The sequence below is a fragment of the Pituophis catenifer genome, unplaced genomic scaffold (assembly GCF_029215685.1).
Source record: "Pituophis catenifer annectens isolate HBS135680 unplaced genomic scaffold, rPitCat1.0.hap2 SCAF_1, whole genome shotgun sequence".
Lineage (NCBI taxonomy): Eukaryota > Metazoa > Chordata > Lepidosauria > Squamata > Colubridae > Pituophis > Pituophis catenifer.
The window spans coordinates 286,736,085-286,749,274 of record NW_027256881.1 but is presented as its reverse complement, the minus strand read 5'-3'; the positions used below and the strand labels follow the sequence as shown (position 1 = coordinate 286,749,274).

General features: G+C 37.0%; 1 protein-coding gene across 1 annotated transcript in view; it reads left to right on the top strand.

Annotated features, from left to right (window-relative positions):
• Window positions 1-13,190, top strand: part of RYR3 (ryanodine receptor 3) — a 244,899-nt gene that overhangs the window by 40,316 nt on the left and 191,393 nt on the right. The window contains exons 9-13 of the mRNA XM_070935838.1: window positions 2,356-2,449; window positions 4,534-4,608; window positions 6,474-6,630; window positions 9,733-9,897; window positions 11,749-11,870. Of these exons, the coding sequence (XP_070791939.1) occupies window positions 2,356-2,449; window positions 4,534-4,608; window positions 6,474-6,630; window positions 9,733-9,897; window positions 11,749-11,870 (613 nt within the window). The remainder of the gene's footprint in view (window positions 1-2,355; window positions 2,450-4,533; window positions 4,609-6,473; window positions 6,631-9,732; window positions 9,898-11,748; window positions 11,871-13,190) is intronic.

Here is a 13,190-nt window from a genome sequence, read left to right as displayed (position 1 = left end):
TTCTGTTTGGCGAATGTGTACTCATTCAGAACTATAGATGGACAATGCATTATTCCAGAGGAACCCGGAATACACTGTCTTGTCATTGTTGAATTCAAGATTGTTCTCCTCCCATCTCCATTCCATAATTCAATAGCCCTCCGGTGCTGAGACAAGCCTCAACAACATCACTTGATAGCCCTGAGGTCAAGACATACAGCTGGTATCCTCAACATACCTAATGGTAACTGATTCTGCAGTCTCCCATACATGTTAAACAAGAGAGACAAAGTCTTTGTCCTGTTGTATTAATTAGAAGTATCTCTTGAGGCAGGAAGATAATTACTACAATACCATTGTCTTCTACTGGTAATCAGTAAATCCAGTTGGATCTCATGATCAGTGGTATGAAACCACTGTTACTTGTTATTTGTTATATGAAAGTCATGCATTCAAGTAATATTGTAGCCTAGTGCTGTGTTCAAAATATTTCATATAAATTTGGGGCTCTTCCAGATGGGTTGTTAGCACTAAATCTGTAATTATTGTGCTTCATCCTGTCTTGTTTAACAGCTGAACAGATTTGCAATGAAATCCAGATTTTTTTGAGGTGGGCAGGTAATGATACTCTATAAAGTTGATGAATAGTGACATTGTGTTCTGTCCCCATCTCACACACGCACACAAACAATCAGCCAGGAGTTAAATGAAACTTGCAGACAATAAATTCCTTCGATAACAGGATTGGCAGCAACCCGGTAGCTGCTTGCCAAGAACTTTACTCACAGAGGGAGGTGTTCCTCCTCTGTCAGATAAACCAAAACAAATACACAAAGTCAAATAATTGTCAAGTCCAGTCCATATTAAATCCAAGGCAGGCAGATAACGTAGTTTCAGAGATACAATGCGACTCGCTAGTTGTTTAGTTTTGTCCGTCACAGAGCCTGAATGGCCACCATACCCCCTTTTATCCCCTTTGGGGTGTAGTCCAGTGACTCAGCTTAATCTCTGGCATGCCTCCTTTTCTGCTGCGTGCGCTTGTCTCTCCGACGCTGGCGTGGATCCAGCCAAGACTTATCTCCGTCACTGTCCGACTGCGACTGCTCAGAGATACCTGGCTCCTGGCCAATCTCTTCTCCCTTGGGAGACACCTGAGGCATTGCCGGACAGGAGGGTCCTGGAGAGGGAGGCCTGGCCAACTCCTCTCCTTCACCTTCGGAGTCTTCTCCCTCCGATTAGACGGGCTCGGGAGTTGGAGTCACAACACATTGACAGAAAACCATAATATGCCAACTCAGGCATGGTGACATGATCTTGCATATGTTGTAATTAAGTACTTGCATCCTGATCTCTAACACAAGTATGCGTGTCACCATTTACATGATAATACCAACACACATGGTTCATCATCATAACCCTTGAAAATGCCCATGGCAAGTAAGACATTATAAGATTATGGACCACCATAACCAACTTGTGATTATAACTGGGCTATTTTCCAGTTGGTGAGAACCCTTATCTCACTCTCTGCAGCCTGTCTTCAGTTGACACTGCATTTTGTTTTCCAATTGTTAAATTGGATTGGTAGCTTCGTCATCTCACAAATCCCTTTCCCTCGCTCAGCTCCTTTCACAACAGTTACTATTCCCAACATCTGCTTGGACATTTTTTATATGACTTGAGTTACATGGCATCCTATTGATTCTAATTTAAAATGTAGTCAGTATTAACTTGACTTGTTTTGATTTACAGATCCTTGCAGTAGTTCCCAGGAATAGGGAATTTGGGTGAATTTGACAAGCATATAGTCTTTTTCTCCCCTACCCCCCCTCAGGAGACCAGTGATTGTGTAAAATGTCAAATTAATGCTGATTTTTTTCCAAGAGATTTCCTTATGGATGGAATGTTGGCAATTTTTATTTCCTTTTTGTATGGAGTAGGTATTAAACTAATTTCAATTATATCCATTTAGTTTTATGTTCAATACAGTGGTACATATTGCATCAAATAATATGTTTTCGGAACCAATACTTTTAAACCACCTTATTACAATTAAAGCACACAGTCGATCAAGTAGATTTGTTGAGCCCAGGTGAAAATAAGTATGGCTAAACAAAAGCAGGAGCAAAAACATCTGAGCTATTCCTGTGCCATGTGGAGAAATGATCATAGGAGTTAAACATCAATAAGTTTTATTCCTGTTATTTTATATTTGGTGATTTGCTTAAGGCATGTTGGTAGACCTGCAACTGAGCGGGCATTGGAAAGAGAAAATAACCTAGAACTTTTAGATATTAATGCAAGGTAGATATACTTCCATTTCCAGATAAATATTGTTAAAATGCTGTCCAAGTTAATTATTTTCTCTTCCTCTAGGATACCTACTTGGTGGTCACGTATTACGTTTGTTTCATGGCCATGATGAATGCTTGACCATTGCATCTACAGAACAGAACGATTCACTACATAAGTGAGTTGCACTATAGATTATGCATATTTTCCATCTTTAGTTTCAGTTGTAAAGCCAAACAGTCTTCATTCAGAAACAATGAACAAGTATTTGTGGCACATGGAACATATCAGATTGACTTTCGTTGTCATTCTTCTGTTGATGTAAAATAAACCAGACTCTTCCTACAATTATATTTAGGCAGTATAATTCAAGTTAGATGCACTAGAACAACTGGCATCTCATCCATCCATCATCTATCTATCTATCTATCTATCTATCTATCTATCTATCTATCTATCTATCTATCTATCTATCTATCTCTGTCCTACAAAAAAACATGAACTAGTATCATGTGGTCCAATTAAATATATGAAAAATATCTCCCATTCCAAACTTATTTACTCAGCACTATATTCTATAGGCATGTTTTTCGTAGGTAAGAACCTTCAAGTATCCTTGAAATAACATCACTGTTTACTGTTAAAAGATGAGAATACTTGGCATTGGAGATTAGCACTGTTGGTCCTGTATCAATAGTCACATCACATGCCAAGTGCCCTCTGGCTACGCTGCATCTTGTCCTTGTTGCTTGTTCAACTGTCTGTAAAGATACGAACATAATAGCAGTGAGGCAAAACAGCTGCATCTTGCCCTTTTTGTGAGGGAAATAAAACAAATAAAATAAAGCACTGATGGAAGCAAAGGGAAAATTAGCAAAGGGCATTGTGTGACAGACATAAAAAACCTGAAGCAAGTAGTTATAGTTAACTGCTATTGCAAACTAAGATTGTTTAATTTGAGATAAGTGGTATTTGCCCACCTGTAGTTGTTGCATTTCAAAATGTACCTAGCAGAATTGTATATAATACATATATAATATGTATATAAACATGATATAATATCATGTTCCCCAAACTTTGTAAAGGACCATCAGCCAAAAGTTTAGATTTCGAAACTAAAAGACCCACTGCATGCTGATAAATAAATGAAGATGTATTTAATCTTGATAGAATGGATGAAAATATGCTTAGGTAAGATCAAAAGTTCTTACTGACTCTTCCTAGCTTTGCCATGAAAACTGTTCAGCAGATGGTTGGTCTCCCTGTTGGGATACCTATCTGGTTTGTTTGGCCATGACAAGATGTTTGTTGTTGGGCATAATTGAAAGCATAACTGGACCAGTTCTGTCTTTAATGATATAGCACAACTTGGATCACAAATAAGGCTTCTTGTATTTGGGAGGAGTTTTATATTATATGACTGTATGTTCTATGTGGTTTCCTGACAAATTTGGCCTGGGATTATTTCTCATGGTCTTTGGGAATGAAATGGAGTTGTGATTATTGGCTCCTGAAGTAGAAGAGGTGGTGGGATGGATTTATTGCGATTATGGATGATTATTGTGCAGAATGTGTAGGGTTTTCTTTACCAATGGTATTATTATTGTTGATATTGTTATTATTTGCTGTTTTAAACTTAGTTACTAGAAGAAAGAATTATAGACTGTTCAGAGTCTGGTCAACTAGAGTGACATAGAGTCTAAATAAACAAATAAAGCCCTTAATAAAATGGAAATCTTTTTTGAAATGTGCATAGTTTCATTCTTTTTCACCCATTTTTTCAGTGTTGCATTAAAAAAATCTTGTAAAATTGTAAAAGATTACAGGCAATTTCAGAGGGGGAAAAGTGCCAACATAGTAGGATAAAATGATTACCCTTAATTCTAAAACCATCATGTTTCTCCTAAATATCTGATTATTAAAATCTGGAAACTAATGGAAATATTAGTGATTTCAAATGCTTTATTAATAAGAAGAATTTGAGGTTTATGCGATTCAGGTCCTACTGCACTCCTGATTTCTTGAACAGGATTACAAGAGATTCAGTTCTGATTTATTAATGATTGAATTATTTTACAGTTGTTCAGTTTATATAGCAAAATCTAATTCTGAGCCTTACTGAAAGAAGTTATCAATTATTACAGAAAAAGCTGCAATCTCCAAATGCTGTGTATATTTCAATCGCAGATTATAATTCTGCATACATTTAATAATGCTAAATCTCCCATGCAGTACATCTCAGCATGATTAATCTGTTTCTAGGCGGATCTTTTATGAAGCTGGGGGAGCTGGAGTCCGTGCAAGATCACTATGGAGAGTAGAACCTCTTCGAATAAGGTGTGGTGATTTTATGTTATATTCATTGTTTTTGCATTATGCTGTCCTAGATCATAGAATATACAGTATTTAGTTCTGGGAAATCCAGCAGGCTTTCTTGTCTACCAATTTATAGATTGATAGGCAGGACTCAAAAGGAATTTGCTACTTCCTGTTTTTGTTGTATATTATTTCCTTTTAGGCTTAAATATTTCAGTTGCTCCAATTTTCTCCTTTTCAATCCCCTATCTTATTCTCACCAAGCTTCCTTGTGGATGCTCCTTTCCAAAGCTGGGAAATCATCCCGAGTGGCCAGAATGACAGACAATTGTTTGTTGCAATTGGATCCTTCCTTAAAAGTTGACCTATGTTGGTTGTGTGTGTGTATTATGTCTTATGGGATGCTGTTTCAAGGCTATAAGATTAAAGCCTTAGAGATAACTACTGAATTTAGGTTAATGATGAGCCTGAAAGTGACTAACAGTTTCCACCTCAATTTCCGAAGGAAAAGAAAAATGGAAGGCACTATACATGGTAAGAAAGAAGCATAGAAAATTCGAAACATCTAAGAAAATAATGAATGTGAATCTGAGTTAATTTGTAATACTGTTATGAGACTGTTGAACCTATTAAAAAATGCCCCTAAGAAAGATCTTGGGTTGAAATAAATTAGAATAACAGAATTGGAAAGACCTTGTAGGTCATCTGCCATTGCTGACTATTGGGGGTGAGTCTTTACCCCCCCCCCACAGAGAGGACCCACAATCTGGGCGTCCTCCTGGACGCATGGCTGTCTTTAGAAGAACATATGACGGCCGTGGCCAGGGGGGGCTTTTTATCAGGTTTGCCTGATCCGCCAGTTGCGGCCCTTTCTGGATCGCGACGCCTTGCGCACAGTCACTCACACCCTTGCAGTAGTCCCAACTGGACTACTGCAATGCTCTCTACATGGGGCTCCCCTTGAAAAGCACCCGGAGGCTCCAACTGGTCCAGAATGTGGCCACGCGGGTGGTTATGGGCGCAACTCGTTGTGCCCACATGACACCCCTCCTGCGCAAGCTGCACTGGCTCCCAGTGGTCTTCCGGGTGCGATTCAAGGTGTTGGTTACCACCTTTAAAGCGCTCCATGGCATTGGACCCGGGTACCTTCGAGACCAACTCCTGCCACCAGTAGCCTCCCACCGGCCAGTTCGCTCCCACAGAGAGGGTCTCCTCAGGGTGCCATCGGCCAAATTATGTCGGCTGGCGACACCCAGGGGCAGGGCCTTCTCTGTGGGAGCCCCTGCCCTTTGGAATGAACTGCCCCCAGAAATTCGTAAAATCTCTGATCTCCATGTATTTCGCTGTGCCCTCAAAACCTTATTGTTCCGTCAGGCTGGGCTATCAATGTAAAGATTTTAATTGGTTTTAAATGGGATTTTAAATTTGGGGGTTTATAAATTGGGCCTATCATTTAATAATTTTAATTTATTTTAAATTTTGTCTGTCTTTGTGCTTTTAATCAGGCTGTACACCGCCCTGAGTCCTTCAGAAGAAGAGCGGTATAGAAATAAAATTAATAAATAATAAATAAATAATAAATCTAGTCCAGGGGTCTCCAACCTTGGCAACTTTACGACTTCTGGACTTCAACTCCCAAAGCTGGCTGAGGAATTCTGGGAGTTGAAGTCCACAAGTCGTAAAGCTGCCAAGGTTGGAGACCCCTGATCTAGTCCAACCCCTTGCTCAAGCAGGAGACTCTATACCATTTCTGACAGATGGCTGTCCAGTCTCTTCTTGAAAGCTTCCAGTGATGAAGCACCCACAACTTCTGTTCCATTGGTAAATAAATACTTAGAATAGTCCATGTAAACCATAAACTAAATATTCTTTAAATGATTTTTAAGCTGGAGTCGAAGTCATATTCGCTGGGGACAACCATTTCGCCTTCGACATATTACAACAGGACAGTTTTTAGCATTGACAGAAGACCTGGGTCTTGTTTTATTAGACAGAGAAAAGGCTGACACAAAATCAACTTCCTTTTGTTTTAGAGCATCCAAGGTAAGTAATATTTTTACATTAAATGAATGTGGAATGTAGAACACGAATGTTCTACCTAAATCAAGTCTATCACGTAGCAGAAATGAATAAATGTCAACAAACTTCACTGAAGAAAATACTATGTTGGGACAATATAAAACTGTTCAAAGAAAATCTATAGGCATCAAAGAAGATTTAGGAGGCACCTCACTGATGTATCTGTTTGCTCTCTAAATTGACCTATTGCACCTTACAGTTCATTATGGTTGAATTTCACCTACTTTTTGCACATTTACATTTTTGAAAGTGTGGAAAAAATATGTGACATTCAATCATAATAAGCATTGATCATTTTTATGGTGCTTTCCTATTGGATCTCATTTCTAAGTGACCACTCTTTATTTTATTTATTTGAACAAAAGCAAGAAACAAGAGTAATTGTATGAAATCAGAAAAGGACGGGAAGAGGTTATAAGCCGCACTATACCAAAGCTTTGAGTGAACCCAAAAAGCTCCTTGAAATGTTTATTGTGACATAAGGATATCATTATTGAACACATGGATAGCAATCACGCTAACTACTTTTCCTTGTTCTTGTCTTTGTTTGACCCTTCCTTTAAAGTTAATGCTGAATATATTGTACTATAGGAAATAAGACATTGCTGAGAAATTATAGTTCCATTTGACCAATTCAGTGAATCTAAACATTTGTATAGAGTGCCAGTTTGGTACAATGATTAAAGGTACCAGGCTAGAAATTGGTACACCATGACTTTTAGTCCTGCCTTAGACATGATGACACCTGAGTGTCATCATGTCAGTCATTCTTTTTCAACCCAAAGAAGAAACCAGTGGTAATCTGTTTCCAAAATGTTGCCAGGCAATTGCTAGGAATCAATACATACTTTATGATTAAATGTAAATAAATGATCTTGACGTACATTCAGAAGTATATGCATTCTTCTTTACAAGATACTATACTAAAGCTTACTTCTCTACATAATCTTTTTTTTTCTGGATTGAAATAATATTTTATTTATTTATTTAGTTTGTCAAACATGTACGAGATAACAGATATAAGTATAAGCATGAATATGAACATAATGGATGCGAATAAATGGGGACAGTAGGACAGGGACGGTAGACACGTTGGTACGCTAATGCATGCTCCTTACAGACTTCTTAGGAATGGGGGTGAAGTCAACAGTAGTCAGTATCTATGACAAATCACTGCCAAGGTAGTGGTATTTTTCTTGCTTACTATTCAACTTAAAAGCAGCAGCCAGCAGCATTAAAGATGTAACAGCATTTTCCATTTCTCTGCTTTCTTAATTTAATCTATTGATAGCTTTCTTCTGCATTGTAACATCTCTTTTTAAATATTTTTTTTGTATTTCAAATGCACTTAATAAAACTCATCAGTGAAGAACTGATTGTACTATATGTTAAGTGATAGAAACATACACTCTGTACTGAGAATGTGAAAAAAAATATTACTTTTGTATTTATGAGATTGAAAAAGCTGATTATAATGTGAACATTCAAGTTGCAAAACACTATTTTTTGCAGAGGAACCTATTTTTCCTTATTGTTAATATTCCCTAAAGCTGAATACCCAGGATTCAATACTTGAATAGTGTCTGCTTCTGGATAGACTGAGTAGACTTGCACTCTTTATTTCATATTGCAGTTCTCCATTTCTGAGAACTGAGAAGTGAAATAATTTTTCTCTGCTATTAACAGGATAACAAGTAAATTGAAATTCCACTTTATATTATGACAGAATTATCTGTATATACACTGCTCAAAAAAATAAAGGGAACACAAGCAGAAGACATCCGAGATATGAATGAATGAAATAGCCTTATTAAATACTTTGTTTGTTACATACAGTAGTTTTGTGTTCCCTTTAGTTGTTTGAGCAGTGTATAAACTACTGTATATAAAGAACAAAGTATTTAATAAGGCCATTTCATTCATTCAGATCTCGGATGTCTTCTGCTTGTGTTCTCTTTATTTTTTTGAGTAGTATATTTAAATTGATGCTGAAATTTGACAGCTATAATCCATAAGTGTAAAATATGAAAATAGGACATAGAATTGTAGTCCTGAAATACACAAAAGAGGAGGCCTTTTATTTTATTTTCAATAGAAGATGGAGGATGCTGAGCCTCTATTTAAGATCTGGAGAAAGATGGGAAAGTGATAGTTCAACTTTGCCTTCCTGGTTCCAGCAGTAGATTTCAATGCAACTTAGAAATTGATGTTCCAAATATATAGGTATAGGTAGTCCTCCACTTACAACAGTTCAATTAGTGACTGTTCGAAGTTACAACGGTACTGAAATACAGTAAGTGACTTATGACCATTTTGCCCACTTATGATTGTTGAAACTGTTGTCCCCAAGGTCATATGATCAAAATTTGGATGCTTGACTCATATTTATGATGGTTGCAGTGTGCTGATAATCAGGAAACAAGATTCAATTAACAACCGTATGTTAACAATTGAAGTTATTCACTTAACAACTGTGACAAGAAAAGTTGTAAAATGGGACAAAATTCACTAAACAACTGTCCCGCTTAACAACACAAATGTTGGCTCAATTGTGGTCGTAAGTCGAGGACTACTGTACCCTCTTCCCTGACCTCCAGAGAGAGGAAGGGTTGTTGCTGTTGAATTCTAGAGTGGTTTATCACAAAGTCCCAACTACCTACTAAGTACACAATGAGTTTTTTAATCAATCACTGATATAAAAATTGTTCATGGAATAAAAAAATATATATCTTACCTTTCTTCACTTATGCACACAACTTAGGGCAACTAACAATTGAAGTTAATAAAAACACAATCATATTCCAAACATTAAGAAACACAACCTAGGCAGCATGATAAAAAACATCTCTGACCAATGAAACACATGTCTAAATGTGCAAAAATTATATATCAACTTAAATGAAGTGTTACCATACGATAAAACACTGATCTAGGTATTTTTGGAGGGCTAAGAACTATATAATTTTGGTTCTGCCACCAAAAAAGTTCATTTCTCTGATACGCACCATTGTTATGAATTACTAATAATTTGCTAATTTTCTTCTTTTTCACCCCTGTTGCATAAAGGAAAAACTGGATTCTGTTCACAAACGTGATATAGAGGGCATGGGATTTCCTGAGATAAAGTATGGAGATTCTGTTTGTTTTGTGCAGCATGTAGCTAGCACTTTGTGGCTGACATACAAAGCACAGGATGCTAAAACATCACGTTTAGGACCACTGAAAAGAAAGGTAAAGAGAACATTTGTATTTTTATTCCATCATCTGCAATTGCGAATAACTTGCACATGTGGATGTGCGGAAGCTCATACAGCCAGAAAATATTGCACAGTATTTAATTGTCTGCACTGTTGCCTAGAAAGATGCAGTGTGAATAGTTTTTGAGCTTGAGGCTTTTGAGAGCTGCTCACTTGGGCTCAGTTTATTCATGTGTGTGTGTGTGTGTGTGCGTACGTGCGTGCGTGTGTGTGTGTACAAATAGGCAGGCAGCACCATCTGTTCTAGCTATTATGGTTATTAATTAGTTTGCCCCACTGGTCCTTTTTATTGAGACATATAGACTCAAGGAATTGCATTAGTCTTCTTGAGACCCATTAACAATAGGTGCTTCTGTTTTCTTCAGCACTCGAGTTTACTTTCCAAATTGTGCGTTCAGGTCTCTTGTATTCTTTTTAAATTGTCCCAGGTACATCTTATTTTCATATTAGAAACAAGAAAGCATTCTGATTTCTATAAAGCCCATGGATTAATTCTATAATTTCATCTCTAACATATTTGGCCTGGCTGGACTGGGATACAGTAGTATCTCATTCTCTTTATCAAGGTTAGGAATATAGGGAACAAGCTGCATGCCTTTACATGACATGCCTGACATAGCAGAACATTTTATGGTTAATTAAACTAATACTCTTTCTTTCTTTCTTTCTTTCTTTCTTTCTTTCTTTCTTTCTTTCTTTCTTATTAATATATTTATTTATCACATTTATATGGCCATCCATCACAGAAGTGACTTTCCCTTGATTTAAATCAGGGAAGTATGATTTCAATGATATCTTCTAATCGTAGAATAGGACCCAACAGATCCATCCTGGTTTGCAATCCTGATTTGTAAAGATTGCTCAAACCACAGTTTGTTCATTGGGATATCTCAGCAAACTGGGGGGCCTGACAAATTAGAACACATAAAGGGTGGAGGACAGCAGCTTTATTCCCACATAGCTACCATGACCCTATGTCCTTTATTTCAGAAAGCTGTCTTTTAGATTCCATTTTTCAAAAACTCACTTTTGTCCTTCATTTTGGTCATTTCACTTTACCATGGTAAATGATACCACTTAATGGACAGTCTTTCACATTCATGTGAAAAATATGGAAATGTACTGTCTTTTAAAAACAAATTTACATATACTGTTTGATTTTAGCTATTTTTATCAGAATATGCATTTCTGTAAAGTTTTTCTTGGTTTTGCTCATGATTTTTCTTTTATAAAGTAAAGTTATAAATGTAAATAATTTTTTGTTCTTAACCACTTTCAGGTTTGCTCCTTTTTCAGGTTTGTCCTTTATTTTTTTCCAAGATAATATGTCAACCGTATGCATACACTGTTCTACACTTTTGCTCTTGCTATTTTTCTTAGCTACATCTTATAGCATATTATGTAAAATCCAGCTGGGACATATTATCTGAAATTAAAAAGAACATCAGCAAATTAAAATCGCAATTTTCTCCCAATTTCACACTATCATTAGCAAGCTGCATAGTAATCTTTGAGAACATAATTGAAAACATACAGGGAGTCCTTGACTTATAGCCACAATTGAACCCCAATTTTCTGTTGTTAAGCATGGCAGTTGTAAAGCGAGTTATGCCCGATTTTATGATCACATGAGCCTGTGCCATATGTCATAAACACAAGTCAGTTGCCAAGCGCCTGAATTTTGATCACTTGATCATGGGAATGCTGCAATGTTCCTAAGTGTGAAAATCAGTTGTAAATTACATTTTTCAGTGCCGTTTTAACTTCAAATGCTCACTAAACAAATGGTTGTATTTTAAGATATTACTGTGACCATATATTTTAGGTTATATTACACCAAGAAGGGCACACAGATGATGGACTCTCCTTGCAAAGGTGTCAACATGAAGAATCCCAGGCTGCTAGAATTATTCTCAATACCACAAAATTATTCAGTCAATTTATAAGGTATAATTTCTTAATATAATAATTAATAATTAGCATTTATAACATTTATAGTTGAATTGTACCAGAATCTATTTGGAAATACATTCTGCTGATATTGGATTATAATTTATTATTGTTGAAGATTTATTGTCAGCACGTCAAGATGCATTTATCCTAGTGCTGACATAAGAAGGAGAATGCAGGCGTCTGCAACGGGACAGTTGCCTTTCACCTACTTATTTCCTCTGGAGATAATGTCCCCTAGGAGATGGATGGGAGGGGAGAAATTCTTTGAATTGGAGCAGTAGATTAGGGGTGAATGACTGGGAAAATGGCCAATGAATGCAGAGGAGTGGGGGAAGGAAGAGGAGGGATTTTGGGTAGCACGTCAGTGCCGGCTGCAACGAGTCGGTGTAAAAAGTGCTGTGCTTAATAAAATGGAAATTTGTTTTATAAAAGACTTTGTTTGCGATGCAATTTATTTGAAGACAGCCTGAAAACCTGACATTTATTTTTAATCAGTTCAAATAAAATTTGCAAAAATTTCACAGCACAGTTCTTTAACAATAAATCATCTTGATACATGAATATTCTTCCACAGATAGAAGATAATGGTGTATTGATATCCAAAACCTAATCTTGATATTTAGAGCTTTTTCAAATGTCTTTCAAATATTCACTACATCAGCAGTCCCCAACCTTTTTGGCTCCATAGAGGAGGGGGGAGGATGGTTTAAATGCACACAGCTTAATCCCATGCATGTGCAAATAAAGCTTCGTGCACTCGCCCACCACTTGCGTGGCCCGGGGGTTGGGGATTTCTGCACTATATCATAGAAAATCACATTTGCTAATCATCAAGAGTCTTCAGCAGTTCAGTCTGCAGAAAACCTACAAAGATATTTTAGCAGGATGATTTCATTGACCATTGTTTGTTCCAACATTTACCATAGGTGTCCTCCAGCTGTATGGGGACCCATCATTCCCCGAATTCCGGTCAGCACGGCTATATATAACCCTAAGGAAGCAGGTTGGAAAATGCTGCTCTAGCTTAGCTTCTCTAACCTCTTCCTTCTCCATTCTTACCATACTCTCAGACTTTAGAATGTAGTGACAGAAAATTCCTTTCCCCCCCACCCTTCAAAATATGCATTGGTTGTATTATACTGATTGTGCTACACAGACTGGAGCCTTTTGATATTTCTTCTTGCATAGGCTGTAATAACACATTTGCATGAATGAAAGTTACTTTAAAAAAAATCTGTTTGAGTGATATTCCTTTTCTTCATCCTATGGAAAAAATACTGGTATTTCACAACACTCTATATTGCAAAGTTAGCA